The sequence below is a fragment of the Girardinichthys multiradiatus genome, chromosome 24, assembly GCF_021462225.1.
Source record: "Girardinichthys multiradiatus isolate DD_20200921_A chromosome 24, DD_fGirMul_XY1, whole genome shotgun sequence".
Taxonomy (NCBI): Eukaryota; Metazoa; Chordata; class Actinopteri; order Cyprinodontiformes; family Goodeidae; genus Girardinichthys; species Girardinichthys multiradiatus.
Genome location: NC_061816.1, coordinates 281039 through 304979, shown reverse-complemented (window position 1 = coordinate 304979; position 23941 = coordinate 281039). Strand labels below are relative to the sequence as shown.

General features: G+C 42.2%; 2 protein-coding genes across 12 annotated transcripts in view; both read right to left on the bottom strand.

The window, feature by feature from the left end:
- Positions 1-6844, bottom strand: part of lrrfip1b (leucine rich repeat (in FLII) interacting protein 1b) — a 29905-nt gene extending 23061 nt beyond the window's left edge. For 4 of the 8 annotated variants that reach the window (XM_047354930.1, XM_047354929.1, XM_047354931.1 and 1 more), the window contains exon 1: positions 6072-6843. In XM_047354930.1, the coding sequence (XP_047210886.1) occupies positions 6072-6161 (90 nt within the window). In that variant the 5' untranslated portion in view covers positions 6162-6843. Of the gene's footprint in view, positions 1-6071 lie in introns of all 8 variants that reach the window. The other 4 variants (XM_047354932.1, XM_047354928.1, XM_047354935.1 and 1 more) reach the window with 4 other exon arrangements.
- Positions 6845-11571: 4727 nt separating this feature from the next.
- Positions 11572-23668, bottom strand: mlpha (melanophilin a). 4 transcript variants are annotated; one of them, XM_047354803.1, is made up of 16 exons: positions 23390-23668; positions 21885-21998; positions 20944-21165; positions 16676-16788; positions 16534-16578; positions 16365-16423; positions 16194-16283; positions 16005-16104; positions 15563-15756; positions 15378-15458; positions 15036-15272; positions 14271-14441; positions 13615-13776; positions 13464-13511; positions 12875-12920; positions 11572-12792 (listed from the first exon to the last, which is right to left on the bottom strand). In XM_047354803.1, exons 2-16 carry the CDS (start codon positions 21992-21994, stop codon positions 12752-12754), a joined length of 1719 nt encoding a protein of 572 aa, XP_047210759.1. In that variant the 5' UTR covers positions 21995-21998; positions 23390-23668; the 3' UTR covers positions 11572-12751. The 4 variants fall into 4 exon arrangements, with proteins under 4 accessions (XP_047210759.1, XP_047210760.1, XP_047210761.1 ...); XM_047354804.1 differs by having other exon boundaries at positions 15036-15269; XM_047354805.1 differs by lacking the exon at positions 14271-14441 and having other exon boundaries at positions 23390-23665.
- Positions 23669-23941: the final 273 nt, after the last annotated feature.

Genomic DNA, 23941 nt, shown 5'->3' with positions numbered 1-23941 from the left:
ATCCATACATCTGTCCATCCATCCATCCATCCATCCATCCATCCATACATCCGTTCATCCATCCATCCATCCCTCCCTCCATCCGTCCATCCATCCATCCATCCATCCGTCCATCCATCCATACATCCGTCCATCCATCCATCCATCCCTCCATCCATCCACTGGTCCATCCATCCATCGATCCATCCATCCATCCATCCCTCCATCCATCCATCCCTCCATCCATCCATACATCCGTCCATCCATCCATCCCTCCATCCATCCATACATCCATCCATTTCAAAGAACATTTATTCAGCCTCTTCTATCTGGGATCTTATTCCTTTGGTCATGATCCATGTCTTCTGACCATAGATGAGGTTCGGAACATAGATGGACCGGTAAATCTAGAACTTTGCAATACAGCTCCTACTTTACTGCAGATGGAGCCTCAATCCATGTGTCCATCTCCTGGTCCATCCCACCATTACTGAGGAACAGAAGATATTCATCCAGTTGAGGTTGAGACCGATCTCCAACCCAGAGGAGGCAGTCCACCTTCTCACGGTCCAGAACCGTGGCCTCAGACTTAAAGAAGCTGACTCTTATCCCGGTTATTTTTCTTCAGATGGAACTATTGTCAGAACAGTTCTACAATACCACTCAGTTCTGTCCCACACCCTTCAGCTGGAGATGAAAAGAGATTTTTTCAGGATCCAAGAGTCCATGCATGCATTACACATCAATACCATAATGATTTAAAGTTCTAGAATCACCGAACCAGGTCCAGAACTGTGGACTCATCTGAAGAGGGCTGTGGACAATCTGAGAGATGGAGAGAACGTTAGACTTCAGGTAGAATGTGGCATTACAGGTGGACAAGTTCTGAAATGATTTATCCAGGTCCGAAGATGTGAGTGGACTTTCTGAAGATCGCCTGTTATTCCTCTTATCTGACAATAAGGATCATTAGTGTGGTCCAGTGGTTGCTTCTGGTTCAAACATCTGGAAAGCCACCATGTGTTGCTGTTGACTGTATGACTGTTTATTATTGATCAGCCTGTTTATTATTGATCAGCCTGTTTATTATTGATCAACCTGTTTATTATTGATCAGCCTGTTTATTATTGATCAACCTGTTTATTATTGATCAACCTGTTTATTATTGATCAACCTGTTTATTATTGATGACCAATAATAAACAGGTTGTTATTATTGATCACCCTGTTTATTATTGATCAGCCTGTTTATTATTGATCAGCCTGTTTATTATTGATCAGCCTGTTTATTATTGATCAACCTGTTTATTATTGATCAGCCTGTTTATTATTGATCAGCCTGTTTATTATTGATCAACCTGTTTATTATTGATCAGCCTGTTTATTATTGATCAACCTGTTTATTATTGATCAGCCTGTTTATTATTGATCAACCTGTTTATTATTGATGACCAATAATAAACAGGTTGTTATTATTGATCACCCTGTTTATTATTGATCAGCCTGTTTATTATTGATCAACCTGTTTATTATTGATCAGCCTGTTTATTATTGATCAACCTGTTTATTATTGATCAGCCTGTTTATTATTGATCAACCTGTTTATTATTGATCAACCTGTTTATTATTGATCAACCTGTTTATTATTGATCAGCCTGTTTATTATTGATCAACCTGTTTATTATTGATCAGCCTGTTTATTATTGATCAACCTGTTTATTATTGATCAACCTGTTTATTATTGATCAACCTGTTTATTATTGATGACCAATAATAAACAGGTTGTTATTATTGATCACCCTGTTTATTATTGATCAGCCTGTTTATTATTGATCAACCTGTTTATTATTGATCAGCCTGTTTATTATTGATCAGCCTGTTTATTATTGATCAACCTGTTTATTATTGATCAGCCTGTTTATTATTGATCAACCTGTTTATTATTGATCAGCCTGTTTATTATTGATCAGCCTGTTTATTATTGATCAACCTGTTTATTATTGATCAGCCTGTTTATTATTGATCAACCTGCTTATTATTGATCAGCCTGTTTATTATTGATCAACCTGTTTATTATTGATCAACCTGTTTATTATTGATCAGCCTGTTTATTATTGATCAACCTGTTTATTATTGATCAGCCTGTGTATTATGGATGACCAATAATAAACAGGTTGTTATTATTGATCAGCCTGTTTATTATTGATCAACCTGTTTATTATTGATCAGCCTGTGTATTATGGATGACCAATAATAAACAGGTTGTTATTATTGATCAGCCTGTTTATTATTGATCAACCTGTTTATTATTGATCAGCCTGTGTATTATGGATGACCAATAATAAACAGGTTGTTATTATTGATCAGCCTGTTTATTATTGATCAACCTGTTTATTATTGATCAGCCTGTGTATTATGGATGACCAATAATAAACAGGTTGTTATTATTGATCAACCTGTTTATTATTGATCAGCCTGTTTATTATTGATCAGCCTGTTTATTATTGATCAGCCTGTGTATTATGGATGATCAATAATAAACAGGTTGTTATTATTGATCAGCCTGTTTATTATTGATCAGCCTGTTTATTATTGATCAACCTGTTTATTATTGATCAACCTGTATATTATTGATCAGCCTGTTTATTATGGATGACCAATAATAAACAAGTTATTGATCAGCGTGTTTATTATTGATCAACCTGTATATTATTGATCAGCCTGTTTATTATGGATGACCAATAATAAACAGGTTGTTATTATTGATCAGCCTGTTTATTATTGATCAGCCTGTTTATTATGGATCACCAATAATAAACAGGTTGCTATTATTGATCAGCCTGTTTATTATGGATCACCAATAATAAACAGGTTGTTATTATTGATCAACCTGTTTATTATTGATCAACCTGTATATTATTGATCAGCCTGTTTATTATGGATGACCAATAATAAACAAGTTATTGATCAGCGTGTTTATTATTGATCAGCCTGTTTATTATTGATCAACCTGTTTATTATTGATCAGCCTGTTTATTATTGATCAACCTGTATATTATTGATCAGCCTGTTTATTATGGATGACCAATAATAAACAGGTTGTTATTATTGATCAGCCTGTTTATTATTGATCAGCCTGTTTATGATGGATCACCAATAATAAACAGGTTGTTATTATTGATCATCCTGTTTATTATGGATCACCAATAATAAACAGGTTGTTATTATTGATCAACCTGTTTATTATTGATCAACCTGTATATTATTGATCAGCCTGTTTATTATGGATGACCAATAATAAACAGGTTATTGATCAGCCTGTTTATTATTGATCAGCCTGTTTATTATTGATCAGCCTCTTTATTATGGATGACCAATAATAAACAGGTTGTTATTATTGATCAGCCTGTTTATTATTGATCAGCCTGTTTATTATTGATCAGCCTCTTTATTATGGATCACCAATAATAAACAGGTTGTTATTATTGATCAGCCTGTTTATTATTGATCAGCCTGTTTATTATTGATCAGCCTGTTTATTATTGATCATCCTGTTTATTATGGATCACCAATAATAAACAGGTTGTTATTATTGATCAGCCTGTTTATTATTGATCAGCCTGTTTATTATTGATCAGGCTGTTTATTATGGATCACCAATAATAAACAGGTTGCTATTATTGATCATCCTGTTTATTATGGATCACCAATAATAAACAGGTTGCTATTATTGATCAGCCTGTTTATTATTGATCAGCCTGTTTATTATTGATCAGCCAGTTTATTATGGATCACCAATAATAAACAGGTTGCTATTATTGATCAGCCTGTTTATTATGGATCACCAATAATAAACAGGTTGCTATTATTGATCATCCTGTTTATTATGGATCACCAATAATAAACAGGTTGCTATTATTGATCAGCCTGTTTATTATTGATCAGCCTGTTTATTATTGATCAGCCTGTTTATTATGGATCACCAATAATAAACAGGTTGCTATTATTGATCAGCCTGTTTATTATGGATCACCAATAATAAACAGGTTGTTATTATTGATCAGCCTGTTTATTATGGATCACCAATAATAAACAGGTTGTTATTATTGATCAGCCTGTTTATTATGGATCACCAATAATAAACAGGTTGTTATTATTGATCAGCCTGTTTATTATTGATCAGCCTGTTTATTATTGATCATCCTGTTTATTATGGATCACCAATAATAAACAGGTTGCTATTATTGATCATCCTGTTTATTATGGATCACCAATAATAAACAGGTTGTTATTATTGATCAGCCTGTTTATTATGGATCACCAATAATAAACAGGTTGCTATTATTGATCATCCTGTTTATTATGGATCACCAATAATAAACAGGTTGCTATTATGGATCACCAATAATAAACAGGTTGCTATTATTGATCATCCTGTTTATTATGGATCACCAATAATAAACAGGTTGTTATTATTGATCATCCTGTTTATTATGGATCACCAATAATAAACAGGTTGCTATTATTGATCATCCTGTTTATTATGGATCACCAATAATAAACAGGTTGCTATTATTGATCATCCTGTTTATTATGGATCACCAATAATAAACAGGTTGTTATTATTGATCATCCTGTTTATTATGGATCACCAATAATAAACAGGTTGTTATTATTGATCATCCTGTTTATTATGGATCACCAATAATAAACAGGTTGCTATTATTGATCAGCCTGTTTATTATGGATCACCAATAATAAACAGGTTGCTATTATTGATCAGACTGTTTATTATGGATCACCAATAATAAACAGGTTGTTATTATTGATCAGCCTGTTTATTATGGATGACCAATAATAAACAGGTTGTTATTATTGATCAGCCTGTTTATTATGGATGACCAATAATAAACAGGTTGTTATTATTGATCAGCCTGTTTATTATGGATGACCAATAATAAACAGGTTGCTATTATTGATCATCCTGTTTATTATGGATCACCAATAATAAACAGGTTGCTATTATTGATCAGCCTGTTTATTATGGATCACCAATAATAAACAGGTTGCTATTATTGATCAGCCTGTTTATTATGGATCACCAATAATAAACAGGTTGTTATTATTGATCAGCCTGTTTATTATGGATCACCAGTAATAAACAGGTTGCTATTATTGATCATCCTGTTTATTATGGATCACCAATAATAAACAGGTTGCTATTATTGATCAGCCTGTTTATTATGGATCACCAATAATAAACAGGTTGCTATTATTGATCAGCCTGTTTATTATGGATCACCAATAATAAACAGGTTGCTATTATTGATCATCCTGTTTATTATGGATCACCAATAATAAACAGGTTGCTATTATTGATCAGCCTGTTTATTATGGATCACCAATAATAAACAGGTTGCTATTATTGATCAGCCTGTTTATTATGGATCACCAATAATAAACAGGTTGTTATTATTGATCAGCCTGTTTATTATGGATCACCAATAATAAACAGGTTGTTATTATTGATCAGCCTGTTTATTATTGATCAGCCTGTTTATTATTGATCATCCTGTTTATTATGGATCACCAATAATAAACAGGTTGCTATTATTGATCAGCCTGTTTATTATGGATCACCAATAATAAACAGGTTGCTATTATTGATCAGCCTGTTTATTATGGATCACCAATAATAAACAGGTTGCTATTATTGATCAGCCTGTTTATTATGGATGACCAATAATAAACAGGTTGTTATTATTGATCAGCCTGTTTATTATTGATCAGCCTGTTTAATATTGATCAGCCTGTTTATTATTGATCAGCCTGTTTATTATGGATGACCAATAATAAACAGGTTGTTATTATTGATCAGCCTGTTTATTATGGATCACCAATAATAAACAGGTTGCTATTATTGATCAGTCTGTTTATTATGGATCACCAATAATAAACAGGTTGCTATTATTGATCAGCCTGTTTATTATGGATCACCAATAATAAACAGGTTGCTATTATTGATCAGCCTGTTTATTATGGATCACCAATAATAAACAGGTTGTTATTATTGGTCATCCATCATGTTTTTACCTCTCGCGCTATCTGGCTGAGCGCGTCGTCCTCCGCTGCCTGCTTGTCCCGGTTCGGGATCCTCTTTCGACCGGGCCCCTGGGTACCCATGGTTCCGGGTTTCTCTACCTGCAGCCGAACTCCACCGAGATACGGAACATGTGGGTTTGGAGCTGTAGCTGCAGGACGGCTCTGCTCCGGTTGTAAACTGGGCAGTTCGGTCACCTTGTTTCAGTTGTGAATCCTGGTGAACCCATCCCTCAGATGTTTACCTGCAGCCGAAGTATCACCTCTACTGATTTAGTCCGGATCACTCAGACCTCTGATCCGGATCATCCAGAACCCATTATGATCCCGTTTTCGTAAAAAAATGAGGTTCTGTTAGAGTGTTCGGTGCTGATTTGTCCTTGCTCCCACTGCAGATGGTGGTTAGCTGCTCTCCATCAAGACTGCAGAACCGGTCCAGCTTCAGGGTTAGTGTCAGAGTCCGGTTTGTGCAGCGGCCCGTCGGCCCGCTAATCCGCCTGCTTCTTCGGGCCGCTCCAGCGTAGCTGCCGCAGCCGGGAGGAGAGCGCCGTGGCACGGTCAGGTGAGCCGCTGCAGCACCGTGAGCGGAGCCCGGAGACACGGAGAGATCCACTGCGGAGGAGAGACGCGGCGCAGCTCCGTCACCGCTGCGCTGCTCCGTCACCGCTACGCAGCTGCCGCGGGGCGAAGGCGCGGCGGAAGTACATCTACAAATTAAGAGCCTCTAAACTGCGACGGTGAGTCCATCGATATGTGTCGATGGGTCTGTGTTAGAGAGTGAGAATGTAACCAACGGAAACGGAACCAGGGCCTTAAAAGGTAACTGTTTGTCAACCAAGCGAGGTTAATGACAGTTAAACTCAAAGTCAGTACCAAAATATTTTCAAAATAAGAGCCTCGGGTTTACTATCTCGTGTTTTTTTGTTTGTTTTATTTTTCCAGAAATATTTCAGGTGACGTCGAGAATTAGAGTTAGGAAATGAAACATGAACACATCTGTAGTTACATTCACTGGTTTTCTTTGCTCCCTGCTGGATTTCTGGATTTTTCTGTGTGTCTCTCTGCTCCATGCTCCACATCCTGGTTTTCCACCTGTAAGTTCATTGTTTCATCTCATCCTGCGGCTCTAAACGTCTTTTTGTGCTTTGGTCCTGTTTCAACCTCAACAAACATGACAAACATTTATAGAACTTTACTTTTAATTCAGTGAAATTTGAATTTATATGATCTATCTTGGAGCGTTTGTACTAGCCACCACATATATAGGAGTAATGGAACCATCCAGACTAAATAAAACTAAATAAAGAATCAAAATACTCTGAAATAATCTTACAGTTTATAGGAAAATTGTCTGCCAGCAGCTTCAATAATGGACCAACTTGAAGGGATTTGGACATTTTCTACCATCTTGTGGCCGAGGAGTGTTGCTGCATTGCCCCTGAAAGATGTTTATATATAATAAAATATGTAATATCTATCCATCACTCGATAGGACACCCTGGACTGGTCTCCAGCCCATCACTGGGGACACTGGTGAGACACACAGGACAACCTCACACACTCATACCTCAGGGTAATTTATAGCCACCAGTTAAACAGTACATGTTTCTGCACTGTGGGAGAAAGTCGGAGTACCTGGAGAGAACATGTGAAGTCCATGCAGAACCACTTCAGGCCAATCTTTAAACCCAGAACCTTCTGGTTCTAACAACCGCTCCACCATGCAGCCTGACCACATAAGGAACCTTGATCTCAGTTCCCTCCAGCTGGCTTTATGTCCTTTAGATTCAGCTACATCACTTGTAGTTACGCTCTGTGAACCAAGAAGGGCAGAAGAGAGCTGGTTTTTACCTCCAGAACAAAGAGGAAGAGGGAGAAAGGAAAAGTTTGGACTCTTCTAACCTTTGTTGTGGAATTTTCTTATCAAAGTGGGTAGAAGTTGACTCATAACAAGAGAAAATCCGGACTTTGTCTTATAAGTTTTATTCAAAGGCATTCAGCGTTTGAATGACTCTGTCACCAAGCAAGTCAGTTAAACAGAGCAACGAACAGAAATCACAAACAGTATTTATACTAAAAATGAGGGTGTTATCTCAACTTCAAGGAGTTTTAGAAATATGGCCCCTAGACCCTCCCCGGGTCAGAGTTAACAAAGTTATTTATGAGGCCACCCATCTACCTTCCCTTGAAATATACACTTCAGGAAGGGTTAACCATAAAACTCTCCAGCATTTGAATTTAGAGTCCATCTGCTAATAAAAACAGAACACTAATAAAACACAGAGGTCAGAGGTGAGAGGTAGATGGAAGGTCACCTGTGAGTGATACAACACAGAAACAAATGAGAGAGGTGAAGGGAATATCAGAGCAAATAAAAGAATTTTCCATTACACCTTGTTAGGTTCAACTCATTAAAACTCCATAACAACAGATTAACCGACCGGAACGGCCCGTAATCTGTGATTACTGATCACATCTGACAAACCAAACCAGTCCAGACTTTAAAGAAATGAAAGCAATGGTTCTAAACTGGGTTCTGTTCAGTCCGTCGCTTTAGAGCATTTTTTGGTAAGTACAGTTCAAATCTGATCTCTTTAGATGTACCTGGACCAAGTCAAACAAATAGAAGAACTCTGAAAATGAACTGGGTCACCTCCAGATGTCCTGCTCTAACATGGAAATGATCCCAGTTTCCAGAACCTTTCTGGTTTCGGCAGCTAGAATTGGAACATTCAGTGATTTAAAGCAGCATCACAGCTTCCTGATGTGGACTTAAAGTGTGAAAAATTCATTTTAAACCAGGTTGTTTCAGCGAGCTTCCACTGCAACCAGCCCCTCTGTCCTAGCTGGACTGATGGACCAGTACCAGAGCTTCTAGAGATGATCATTGAGAGCAGCAAGTCCTGAACAGAGATCAGGTTGTAAATCTGAATTAAGTTCATCATGGAAACCTATTCAGTTCATTCATGTTTCTAAGGAGGATTACTGCAGAGCAACCAGAACCAATCAGAGACCATCTCTGGTCCTGTCTGATCTCCGCTGGTCACTGGTTTCTCCCCAGATGTGGCCACAGCTTCAACCACATCTGGGGAGAGTTGGAGAAACAGCCAAAGAAAATCAGCATCCAGACCAACAACTGCTGGTTGTTTAAACTGTTTATTGAACAGAAGCTAAACAGAGCAGCAGCATCATCATCTGGGATCAAAAGGTCAAAGAAACTTCACAGCTGACTGATTAGTGATTGGTTCGGAAATCTGCATCAGATAAGAGTTGTGGAAAAAGTATTTACCCCCTTGCAAACTTCTGTAGTTTTTGCTTCAAAATGTTTCAGATCTTCAAATTAAAGTCAATATCAGGCAATATAACCTGAGTAAAAACTATGCAGCTTTCAAATGATCATTTCATTTAGTCAGGACACAAAAGTATTTACCCCTCAACCTATTAACTGGTTGTTCCCCATCAGGTGTTTGTGATAACTGGTACTGAGTCTTTAACATTACTGTGGAGGAATTTGGACCTGCTTATCTTTCCAGAATTGTTTCAGTTCATCCTGCTGCAGAACCTAAGTCAGCTTAAGCCCACAAATTACTTCTATCAATAAAAGCAACTCCTCCAGGTTCTGAAGCACTAAAGTAGCCCCAAATGGGGTGCCGTATGTGAAGGTGCACAGTTGACAGAAATATTTTCAGCTATTTAGCCAATTGAGATGAAATATTTAGCTTCAAACTAAATATTTAGCTTTGAGCGGTCTGTATGACTGGAAAGGCGCTATATAAATTCAGTCCATTTACCATTACCATTTAAATATTTAGTTTCAAACTAAATATTTAGCTTGGAACTGTGACACTTTAAATGATTTGTTGGGACCACACAGCCATGGGTGTTCAACACTAAAACTCCGGTACATACTTTCCTGGAACCTTTCAAAATAAAGTGCATTAACCTTCTTCCAGCACAGCCAGGAAATGGGGTAACTGCGGACTTCCTGTGGCGCCATTACCCAAATAAAAGCCCCACCTTTCCACAAGTCTTTCTCTTCCACACCGATGACCATCGGGTCAGGAGGGAACACAGCGCGCTGAATGTCTTTTGCTGGCAAAAGGACATAAATTCAACTGGATCCAAGGACCGATCATTTGCAAAAGTTAAGTAGAATGAAATACTGTCTGTGTATCCGGTATTTTCATTCATAAACGGAGAAATTAAGGTGTAAGAGTTGCTTACATTTTCTCTTCGAGGCCCCACAGAAGCAAACGGTGTTCCGAGAGAAGCTGTTTCGACAAGCCGAGTCTGGAGGAAAGACGACGGCCGCAACCGTGTTTACGGTAACGAACAGCTGGTCACCTTCTGATCGGGAGAAACTGAGGAAGTTAGCGGGAAGCTAACTCTTTGTTCACGACGGATATCTTCTTCAAACTTCGCCTTGGGACGACATTCCCTCAACAGCTTCAGAGGTTGGGGGTTTGGGCAGATTAACAGATTGGTTTAGGATGAAATGATCTAAACGTTTTCATGTTATGAAGTTTGTTTTGTGGAACTCGGCTATCTTGGTGCTAGCATGCTACCTGTAGCACCCAGGCCGGTTCGGGTTCTTTGTATGTTTTAAAGCTAAGATAAACTTTATTTAAAGGGTGGTTTTAACCAGAACATTGTTCATAACGCGCCGTCAGCGCTTATGCATTTTAACCCTTTTATTAACCTGGTATTTTAAAGGTATGTGTTGATTCTGGCGCTAAGCTATCTCTAGCTTAGCACTTTAGCTAGCTTCTTTGTTAGCCCAACGGCCAGCCGGTAAGAACACGTGTGCTAGCATTAAGGCTAGTCAACAGAAAGGTTGTTAGTTTTCAAGCTAGTGAATAATAGTCCCTGAACATCATTTACTAAAGTTGATAACTAAGTAAACACCATTAAACCCCATTTCTCCAGAAAGATTTGGCTCTTTTCCAAAATACTCAATAATATTTCTACAAGTATTATTTCAATAAATAAAGGCAGTTAATTAAACACCGTTGAGAATTAGTCATCCAGGAGGTTGGTTTTATTCAGCAGATCATTATTTAAAACATTATTTTATTAAAATAATATTTTATCTGATCTTACATTGTGAATGGTTGTCTAAACGTTTGCTGATTATTGTCTAAGTTAGTTCCAAGAATAACTTAACTTCACTTCCAGATTCTTCAAGATAATCTGTGGTTCTCAAACATAAACATTTCATGGTAATGTTGCATCACTCTTTTGGTCATGATTTCAATCATCTTTAATCAACTTGTTTATATTGTACATAGTCCATTAGTCTTCATTATTCTTTAATTCTGATTGGTAGTTTAGTTGGATTGTTTTAGCAAAGTAAAGAGTTTGTTGATTGAAATATGTTTGACTTTGAGTTGACTTATTTTTGTTAATAAATTCTTGTATTTTAATAAATTGTGTGAATTAATTCCATATATGTGCAGAGTTTATGCTGTTCAATAATGTCAGAGCTCGTCTCACACCTTTCTATTTTGTCCTAATACCATCACCTTACTGGGCTGGTATTCACAGGACAATCCTTAACAGACCGGAATATTATTTGGTAAAATAATATTAAATAATATTCTCAGATTCATATTTACAACAGATTGAATGACTTTGTGAAAATATGACTTTGAAAAATTAACCCCCATTTGTTTTCTCTTACGACAGGCTAAATAACTAAAAATATTGCTATCAATTTTTGACTAACTTTAGCGTCGCCCCAAAGGCCCAGACCATCACACTACCTCCACCATGTTTGACTTTGAGTGCCTTGTTGCTGAAAAGCTCTATATAAATAAACTTGACTTGACCGTAAGTAAGATGTTCTGGTTCTGAAACACTGTGTTAGTTTTACACAAGCTTTAACAGGACCCACACCCTCCAGAAATGTCCACTTTTGTCTCGTCAGTCAACAGAATCACCAGAATATTGTCTCTAAAGTCTTCAGGATCATCAAGATGTTTTCTGGTAAATGTGAGACGGGTCTTTGTGTTCTATTGGGTCAGCAGTGGTTCTGGCCTTGGACCTCTTCAGATCTTTCAGGTCAGGATGGTTTAGACAGATTAATAACTGAAATTCTGACTTAAAAACAGCTTTTGTTTTTGCAGTTTATCTTTGTTTGATGTTAACATGAGTTTGATGTTCTGGATCATTCAAAAAGTAAAGACAGTAGGGATCTGTAAGGGGGTAAATACTTTTCACAGCTCTGTAGCGGTATTAATGCGATCAGGTTTAAAGGTTTAACTCAACAGCTGGATCTTATTGTTGGTATTGACTCAGAACCAATCAGATGCAGACAGACGGATGGCTCGTTCTGCTTTCAGAAGGTAGGAGCTTCTCTGGGATTTTCTTGTCAACTCTTTCTGGTCTGTTTTCTCTGACTGTTGGACTTTCTCTATTTCAGGTGGTTTCATCATAGAGAATCTGGGTTTCAGCAGGTTCTTCAAGTTTTGATGTGAGGAACATAATAAACCAACCAACAGGCTTGATCTTCAGATTGAAACTCCATCTGCAGGTTTTGGTGTCTAAGATCCAGCAGAAATTCTTCTCTAAACCGTTCCTCTGATCTGTCGTGTGCCCTGGTTCTGGTCCGTGAACATTAATGAAGGAGGCTGAAGAACAGGAGGAAGAGAAGGAACGTACAGCCTGGATCTGGATCAGAACATGTTGCTGGATCTCCATGGAGTACCGTTACTCTCTGCCAACAGAAAGTTAGAGCAGATCAGAGACCTTCAGACTAACATTGGATTAATAACCAATAAGATGAAGATGTTCCTCACTGTGTAGATCTGAGGCGGTCCTTTTCTTCTGATGAGATCCAGAAACCTGCAGTGTTTGGTTAAGACAGAACTTCAGATGTTAGAATAAAGTCAACTGCAGAGAAAATGAGCTGATGAACAAACAGTGGGAGGGAGACACTTGGCTCGGCTTAGCTAGAGGACATAACCTGATCTGGTCCGGGTTCTTTAAACCGGCCTCAAGCAGCTGAGCTCCTCAGAACCAACACAGTTCCTGACGGAAAACTTTCGTCTAAAGAAAAGCTCAATCAGTGTTTAGGATTGTCCACCAGATGGTGCTGTTTGCTGTAGGGGCTTGCTACTGAATTAGCCGTGGCTGTTTTTCATTGGGTGACATTTACTGAAGTAAACATCATAGCTGCAGAACATTCAGATGGATTTACTACATGGACTGTTTGCTTCTTGGACTGATGACCCTGTGCTCAATTGAATGACTTTTCAGTCTCTGACTTTTACATCCGGGTTCGGTCTTAGTGAGGCAGCCCCTGATATCAGGAGGAAGGAGAACCACTCCATCAACTAAACATCTAAATCTGCTTAAAGGAGGGCTAGGGTCTAATCTCCAACTGACCTTCTTCTTGGCACTCAGAGCTGCGATTTTACTCTCGATGTCCGACACCTGCACAGCAAACAGACACAGAGTGAAGAACTGGAAACCAGCAGAGTCGGGTCCAACCAGACGTCTTCTCGCCAGGTCAGTCCACATGGCAGACCCCACTAACCTCGCTTTCAGCGCTCTGCACTCTGGCAGCAGTCAGCGCCACCACGTCCTCCAGCTCCGACAGCTCAGAGTCCGTCGTCCCTACAAAGCGGTTCTTGGAGCTTTGCTCAAGTCGCCGCAGCTTCGTCTCCAGCTGATACGACTGACCAGCCGTGATGTACACCTGAACAGGTACCGAGACAGACACAGCTTGGTCAGCCGAGACAGGAAAGCTGATGATGAAGCTGACAGGGCTGAAGGTCAGGGGAACACACTGGATTCCTGCTAGGTTCCTCTTTAGGTTCCACATTGTTACAGAAGTCTTGTGCTTCATTCGGGTCTGTCGTTCTGTTTTAGTGTAGATTTTCCAACATGAAGGAACTGTTGTAGTGAGTTTTAGTCCTGATTGCAAAGCTAATTAATCAAGTTTTAGAACAGATGTGGTGCTGAGGAACCTAATGGAACTGGAGCCTAACTGGACCCAGTGTATTTCCCTGTCCACCGCCCAGTTTAACTGTACACACAGCAGCCAGTGGAGGGTCAAAGCCAGTCCAGACATTGGGTCATGCTTCAGAGGAGACTTTGGGGTCTGGACTCCGTATGGGTTTGGACTTGGTGTAGGGATGGGTCTGACGTGGGGATAAATAGTGAATCATGCGGGTCACGTTGGAAGCTTACATGTTCCTCAAGTTCCCTGAAAGCATCATCGGCCTGCTTTACATCACTGCCAACTAAGGGGGACCTGTCGATCGGCTCTGCAAGGCCGTACTCGACCATTGCGTTTTCTGTGGCGTTAATGGTTCTCAGGACCTCAGTGGTGAGGTCACAGAGGGCAGCAGCAGTGGATCTCTGAAAGCCATGTAGAGGGACAGATGTTAGCAGCTGGAAAATAACATCTGCAGCAGCTACCAGGCTGGATGCTCACACCGCTCCTAGGGTTAGGCTGGGACTACTTCTCTTGACTAATTCTCAGGTGCATCCTGATCGACCTGATCTCTGAGGAGTTGGCGGAGGTCCAGGAAGGTAGATGCTTCACATTAACACAAACTGACAGGAGTTTGGTAAGGCAGGTGGTGGGCTGTTAGTGAGGAGGCTGTCATGGACTTTAGAGATGTTTAATTTCAGCCAGATCTTCCATCTTTCTTCTGAATTTAATGCTGACCGAAGGAACACAGTTCAGACTTTTATTTCTGGAGAGGACCTCTTCATTAGGATGTTCTTAATGTGGTCTTGACCTGATGGAATTCTGAGGTGAAAGCTGAGCTATACTGCCTTCACAGGAACCTGGATATTCTATGTTTCCAAAGTAATTCTCTACTCTCAAAATAAAGAGTTGTACCAGCGACAACATTCTGAGTCATGCAGCAGCTGGAACCAAATGCTTGGACAGAATGTTGGTGTCATCCAGGCTCCTGTTTGCTCTTGTTCCTAGCTTCATCGCACCTTTTGAGCCTGCGTTGGCATTTCATCACTGGACGAGCTCAGCTCCTTGTCCTTCAGAGGATCCAGAGGGGCCACTGGTCCAACCCTGATGCCAGACGAACCTTTACTTCTAGAAAAAGGCTTTTTCCCAGCGTCATCATCTGACGACAGACCTTTATCGCTCAGGTTCCCCGCCAGCTCACTCAGCTTCCTCCTCAGCTTCTCCTCCTCATTCTGAGCTGATGGAGTCAACGCCTGCTGGAAGAAGCAGGTTTACTGGATTTTAAACTAAAGCCAGTGAAGGGTTTATCTTCATCTTCTTCTGCACCCGATTTAAGGTTCCAAGTTTGTGTCCCTTCCTACCTCATCAGCAGGAATCATCTTCTCCTCCAGACGGCTCAGCAGGCTCTCAATGGCTGACATCCGCTTGTTCAGTTCGTTGATCTGCAAAATAAAATCCAGACAGAACATGCTATGGGTCTATTTCGATGGCAGAAGGTTCTTCTCTCCCCTTACAGACTCAGTTCTGACTGGCTGTGTGTCCTTACAGGGGGGGCTTGGCCCAGGTTCTCCTGTGACGACGCTCTACTGTTCTTTCGGCGGTGATGGGGTTGCTGGTGAATGGGGGGATACCGGTGGTACTCTTCTTCGTCTGAGGTGTCGACATATTGCTGCCTAGCCACCGAGGAGCTGATCTTGGACAGAGAGCGGGTCCGGACCATCCGGTTCTCTGCAAAGTCATCTGATGGCACGGTGAAACGGACAAATAGATGCACATAGAGGTAAATAGATCTTCTGATGTGAAACAGCATCAAGTTCAAAAGCCCCTGAACTGGAGACCTTCTGCCAAGATGAAGAAGTGTTTTAAAAAGGAAAAGGTTCTCTCTAAGAACAAGTCTGACTTAGTACCACCAACACTGTAGTTCATGTTATTTTCACTAATAGGTTGCACCATTACATCATGTGTTTGCTGTATGTTTGCACACTGACCGGGTCTCATGGCGTAGCGGTCCAGACTCTCTCTACGGTTCCCTCGGTGGTTGTGATAGTCATAGTCCACCTCGTTCTTGTAATACCGCTCATCCTGCATCTGTTTTTCAAACCATGACATTAAACACCTGGCTTCCTTAAAACCAGGTCTTATCTCAGGTGTTGAGTCAAAATTAGCCTGGGATTTACCTGCACAGAAGGCCGCCGTGAATGAGGAAGGTAATCCTCTGAGTCAAAGTCCATGGGATGAACCGACAGCAGACGTTTATTCTTCCTCATCTAAGTTTAAAACAGCTACTTCAGATATGGCTGCTCTGTGTTGTAAACACACAATCCCTTTCCTTTGGTATTCATGTTTACCACTTTGTAGCGCTGAGCCTCAGCCTCTCCAGGATCATCCTCAGTACCGTTGTAGCCATCTAAAATAAAGCAGGGAGGTGAGTTGGACTATATCATGGAGGCCAACCTTCTACCTCTGTTTTTGTGCACGAAGTACTGATAAACTGGACTGGCTTATTGTGAGACTTACGGCTTCGAGCATCCGGCATACTCTGCGTGTCGTCATCGCGACCACCTGAACCACAAACACAAGTAGGATTACAACAACTGACCCATGACACACACAACAGAGACACATCACAATGTGCTGATTAACAGGATCTGTGATTCACCATCTCCATTCAAACGCTTGTACAGCGACCTCATCACCTTTGCACTCCCAAAACGTTTAAATCGGTTTCTAACGTTGTCATGGTACCAACCCAGACTCCCAATCTTCAACACCCTGAAACACAAAAAGACAACATGAAACACGGTGCAACCCAAGTCCCGGTCTTTCACACCTCTCCTTTGCTTATCCCAAGTCAACTTGTAGGGTAACAGGTCCAGGAGAGAAACCCAGACATTCCTCTCCCTAGTGATACTTTCCAGCTCATCCTGGAAGATCCAAAGGGGATCTACCCTTTTGGCTACAGTCCATGACCCATAACCATGGTGCAGGTCAGAACTTAGACCACCCATCCATCCATCCACCCATCCATCCATCCACCCACCCATCCATCCACCCATTCATCATCCATCCACCCATCCATCCAACCATCCATCAATCCATCCACCCATCCATCCATCCACCCATTCATCATCCATCCATCCACCCATCCATCCACCCACCCATCCATCATCCATCCACCCACCCATCCATCCATCCACCCATTCATCATCCATCCATCCATCCACCCATCCATCCACCCACCCACCCATCCATCCATCCACCCATCCATCCAACCATCCATCAATCCATCCACCCATCCATCCATCCACCCATTCATCATCCATCCATCCACCCATCCATCCACCCACCCATCCATCCATCCATCCACCCATCCATCATCCATCCACCCACCCATCCATCCATCCACCCATTCATCATCCATCCATCCATCCATCATCCACCCACCCATCCATCCACCCATCCATCATCCATCCACCCACCCATCCATCCATCCACCCATTCATCATCCATCCATCCATCCATCATCCACCCACCCATCCATCCACCCATCCATCATCCATCCACCCACCCATCCATCCATCCACCCATCCATCCACCCACCCATCCACCCACCCATTCATCATCCATCCATCCATCCATCCATCCATCATCCACCCACCCATCCATCCACCCATCCATCATCCATCCACCCATCCATCCACCCACCCATCCATCCACCCATTCATCATCCATCCATCCACCCATCCATCCACCCACCCATCCATCCACCCATTCATCATCCATCCATCCATCCAACCATCCATCCATCATCCATCCACCCATCCATCATCCATCCACCCACCCATCCATCCATCCACCCACCCATCCATCCATCCACCCATCCATCATCCATCCACCCACCCATCCATCCATCCACCCATCCATCCACCCACCCATCCATCCACCCATTCATCAATCCATCCACCCATCCATCCATCCACCCACCCATTCATCATCCATCCATCCATCATCCACCCACCCATCCATCCACCCATCCATCATCCATCCACCCACCCATCCACCCACCCATCCATCCACCCACCCATCCATCCACCCATTCATCATCCATCCATCCATCCACCCATCCATCCACCCACCCATCCATCCACCCATTCATCATCCATCCATCCATCCACCCATCCATCCAACCATCCATCCATCCATCCACCCATCCATCATCCATCCACCCACCCATCCATCCATCCACCCATCCATCCACCCACCCATCCATCCATCCACCCACCCACCCATCCATCCACCCATTCATCATCCATCCATCCACCCACCCATCCATCCACCCATTCATCATCCATCCACCCATCCATCCAACCATCCATCAATCCATCCATCCATCCACCCATCCATCCACCCACCCATCCATCCACCCATTCATCATCCATCCATCCATCATCCATCCACCCACCCATCCATCATCCATCCACCCACCCATCCATCCATCCACCCACCCATCCATCCACCCATTCATCATCCATCAATCCATCCATCCACCCATCCATCCACCCACCCATCCATCCACCCATTCATCATCCATCCAACCATCCATCCACCCACCCACCCATCCATCCAACCATCCATCCATCCATCATCCATCCACCCACCCATCCATCCATCCACCCACCCATCCATCCATCCATCACCCATCCACCCACCCACCCACCCATCCATCCACCCATTCATCATCCATCCATCCAACCATCCATCAATCCATCCATCCACCCACCCATCCATCCACCCATTCATCATCCATCCATCCACCCATCCATCCATCCACCCACCCATCCATCCACCCATTCATCATCCATCCATCCAACCATCCATCAATCCATCCATCCACCCATTCATCATCCATCCATCCACCCATCCATCCAACCATCCATCCACCCACCCATCCATCCATCCACCCATCCATCCACCCATTCATCATCCATCCATCCATCATCCATCCACCCACCCATCCACCCATCCATCATCCATCCACCCATCCATCCATCCACCCACCCATCCATCCACCCATTCATCATCCATCCAACCATCCATCAATCCATCCATCCATCCACCCATTCATCATCCATCCATCCATCCAACCATCCATCCACCCACCCACCCATCCATCCAACCATCCATCCATCCATCCATCATCCATCCACCCACCCATCCATCCATCCATCACCCATCCACCCACCCATCCATCCATCCACCCACCCATCCATCCACCCATTCATCATCCATCCATCCAACCATCCATCAATCCATCCATCCACCCACCCATCCATCCACCCATTCATCATCCATCCATCCACCCATCCATCCATCCACCCACCCATCCATCCACCCATTCATCATCCATCCATCCAACCATCCATCAATCCATCCATCCACCCATTCATCATCCATCCATCCACCCATCCATCCAACCATCCATCCACCCACCCATCCATCCATCCACCCACCCATCCATCCACCCATTCATCATCCATCCATCCATCCATCCAACCATCCATCAATCCATCCACCCATCCATCCAACCATCCATCAATCCATCCACCCATCCATCCATCCACCCACCCATTCATCATCCATCCATCCATCATCCACCCACCCATCCATCCACCCATCCATCATCCATCCACCCACCCATCCATCCACCCAACCATCCACCCACCCATCCATCCACCCACCCATCCATCCACCCATTCATCATCCATCCATCCATCCACCCACCCATCCATCCACCCATTCATCATCCATCCATCCATCCACCCACCCATCCATCCACCCACCCATCCATCCACCCATTCATCATCCATCCATCCATCCACCCACCCATCCATCCACCCATTCATCATCCATCCATCCATCCACCCACCCATCCATCCACCCACCCATCCATCCACCCATCCATCCACCCACCCATCCATCCACCCACCCATCCATCCACCCATTCATCATCCATCCATCCACCCACCCATCCATCCACCCATCCATCATCCATCCACCCACCCATCCATCCACCCATCCATCCACCCACCCATCCATCCACCCATTCATCATCCATCCATCCATCCACCCATCCATCCACCCACCCATCCACCCACCCATCCATCCAACCATCCATCAATCCATCCATCCATCCACCCACCCATCCATCCACCCATTCATCATCCATCCACCCATCCATCATCCATCCACCCACCCATCCATCATCCATCCACCCACCCATCCATCCACCCATTCATCATCCATCCATCCAACCATCCATCAATCCATCCATCCACCCACCCATCCATCCACCCATTCATCATCCATCCATCCATCCAACCATCCATCCATCCACCCATCCATCCATCCATCCACCCATCCATCCATCACCCATCCACCCACCCATCCATCCATCCACCCATCCATCCACCCACCCATCCATCATCCATCCATCCAACCATCCATCAATCCATCCATCCACCCACCCATCCATCCACCCATTCATCATCCATCCATCCATCCATCCAACCATCCATCCATCCATCCATCCACCCACCCATCCATCCATCCACCCACCCATCCATCATCCAACCATCCATCAATCCATCCACCCATCCATCCAACCATCCATCAATCCATCCACCCATTCATCATCCATCCATCCATCCAACCATCCATCAATCCATCCACCCATCCATCCATCCACCCACCCATCCATCCACCCATTCATCATCCACCCATCCATCAATCCATCCACCCACCCACCCATCCATCCATCCATCCATCCAGCCTGTCTCCTGACGGCCCCATCTGTCATGTTAGTGTCCCTTTGGTCACCTGTCCCCCATCTGTTTACTGAACGTCCAACTTGTCTTCTAACTGTCTCACCTGGTCATGCGGCAGTTGTCACACACCCAGCCGTGCTCCTTCTTGTTGTAGCGGCTGCAGGACTTGCAGGTGAACATGCGGCAGTCCAAACACTGCCTCTTGTTGTTGACCAGGAACTTGAAGGGCTGCAGGCAGCGAATGCAGAGCGAGTCAGAGACATTCCTCTCAGAACCCAGCAGCTCTCGTTTGGTGTCCTCCTTATCAATACAATTCTTCAGTTCACTGCAAATAGGAAGGACAGAAGACATTAGTTTGGAGATCTGAACAACACAAATGTTAGTGAGCATACTGTATCAGGGGGAGCTCCACGTCCTCTGTCTATAATAACCTTTGAATTTCATTAACTCTGAATATGACCCAGTTTAGTGGATCCAGTTACGATGTTTTGATGGAGATGATTGAAGCTGCTGATGTTTATCAGCTGTTAACCTCCTGATTTCAGGAGTCAGACGACACAAGCTGGATTGCTGTCTCTGCTGCAGTAAAATCTGATTTCCACAGTTAAAATGTGATAATAGAAGCAGCTCGGCCACAGAGGACACGGTCACTGTGTTCCAACTCCCTCCTCTACAGCTCTGTCTGCCCCCGGGGCTGATGGGAATTGGAGTCTTCATTGGAAACAGAACATCTTTGTGACTTCAGACCGTGTGATAGCGGCGTGATCGACTACACTAACAACAGCATCTTTCACGCTCACATTCCTGCCAGCGTCACATGAATGAAGCAAGTCACGATGGAGACCAATGGAGGTTTATAGGATGTTAACACACTCAGCTGAGAGAGAAACACACTCTGTTGGCTGGTAACACCCAGATATAACTGAAGGTTAGGACATACAGTTTAATCAGGACACCAGAAACTCCAAAACATCTAAATGTTCCCAGAATAATACAGAACTTAATCATGGATGGATGGATGGATGGATGGACAAACCAACGTACGTGAGTCTCTCCTCCTCCTTCTTGCGGAGGTTGAAGTCTCGTTGGATCACCTCCCAGACGTGTTTTGCTTCTTCATCCGTCAGACGGGAAAGGTCCAGTTTCTGCTCCATGGTGCTGAAACATAATTGTCCATCAATCAACAAAATACAACAAATAAAGGACTGACTCCAGGAGCTCCTCAGGGTCTTGTTGTTGGCTCTGTTCTGGTTTAAAATATTTATACTTAAAATTCAACTTCTAACCTTCTGAATAATCTGTTAAGAAATATTCTGGGAACAATTAAAGATTTTTGGCCAAAAATATTTCTATAGTTTGACTCAGTTGCGAGATTTTACATAGCATGTTATTACACAAGCAAAGAAAATTATATTTTCCCAAAAATGTGTAATATGTGTTTAGTAAAAAATATTCAGTAAAGTTACTTGTTAAGAAAATATTTCCTCCAAAATAATTAACTATGTGGGAATAAAAATAGACATTTAAATACAGATTAAAATAAAAAATTTAAACTTTACTTTAAATACAGGTATATTAATGAAATATTTACAAGCAAGTAACAGTGATGCTAGTATGAAAACATTAAAACTATAGCGTTTAAAAATAATATTGAGAGAAAAACTATTCAAATATTGTAAAAGAACACAAATGTGGTTTCTAAACAGATGGTAAATGCTCTGAGAAAACTATGGTTTATTTACATTTTATTCTATGATTTTTATACTTATGATAAAATAATAAAAGAAATGTTCTACTTTTCAACCAAATTAGTGGGAGGAGATCAGCCAGTATTGCAACAGATAAATAGTTGGAGATCAATCAGGTAAAAATAAAATAAAATCAATAATTGTCTGAGCATATGGTTTGTTGTGAAGGACAAAATGAGGAATAAAATACACAAAATGTAACATTTCTTAAAACATCTTCAGTTTACCTCTATGTTGCAACAATTAACTAGTATGAGACAATAATTAGAGGCTCAATTTATTGTTAATAAAAGTATTTCCAAAAATATTTTACTAAAAAGCTCAAAGTTTTTAATCAATTTACAAGAAACTGAAATATTTGATAATTAACCTAAAAATACAAAAATCATCTAGACATAATTTAAAAAGCATTAATATAAGTCCTGCAGATCTACGTAAACTGTTACTGTATTTGTGTAAAAGTTGCAGTTTCAGGCTCTGGATGAAAGTTCTGGTAATGTTCTAGAAACATCTGGCCCACTTTTTTGTGGCCTCAGCCTCCAGAAACCTCCTCAGACTTTATTAAAATAAACTCAAACCTGAACAGTTGATTTTTAATGGAATTTAATCTTTCTTCTGTTCTTTCTCCAAATAAACCCTGGAGAACCTCTCTGGCCTTCATGATTATAACTATGATAGTATCTGTACTGACATCAGCTGCAGTTAAATCAAATTCATCATAACAAACATACATGAGATGATATGGATCTGATCTAATAAGCTCTACTTATTCAAGTGGATTAAAGATCATAAAAAGCTCACCGTCTGCCAGAGAAGCTCTGCTGCTGCTGACTGAAGAAATGAGATGGAAAAACCCTGAGAACATCAGCTGATCACATGATCCCAACACACAGAGAGGCACATTGCAGACCGACAGCGTTTTATAACCAGAGGAGGTGACATCATCCAGGACACAAACCCAGGAAACAACCTGCAGACACTCAGTGGAGATACCTGAAACCACCTGCAGACACTGGAGATACCTGAAAACACCTGCAGACACTCAGTGGAGATACCTGAAACCACCTGCAGACACTCAGTGGAGATACCTGAAAACACCTGCAGACACTCAGTGGAGATACCTGAAACCACCTGCAGACACTCAGTGGAGATACCTGAAACCACCTGCAGACACTCAGTGGAGATACCTGAAAACACCTGCAGACACTCAGTGGAGATACCTGAAAACACCTGCAGACACTGGAGATACCTGAAAACACCTGCAGACACTCAGTGGAGATACCTGAAAACACCTGCAGACACTCAGTGGAGATACCTGAAAACACCTGCAGACACTGGAGATACCTGAAACCA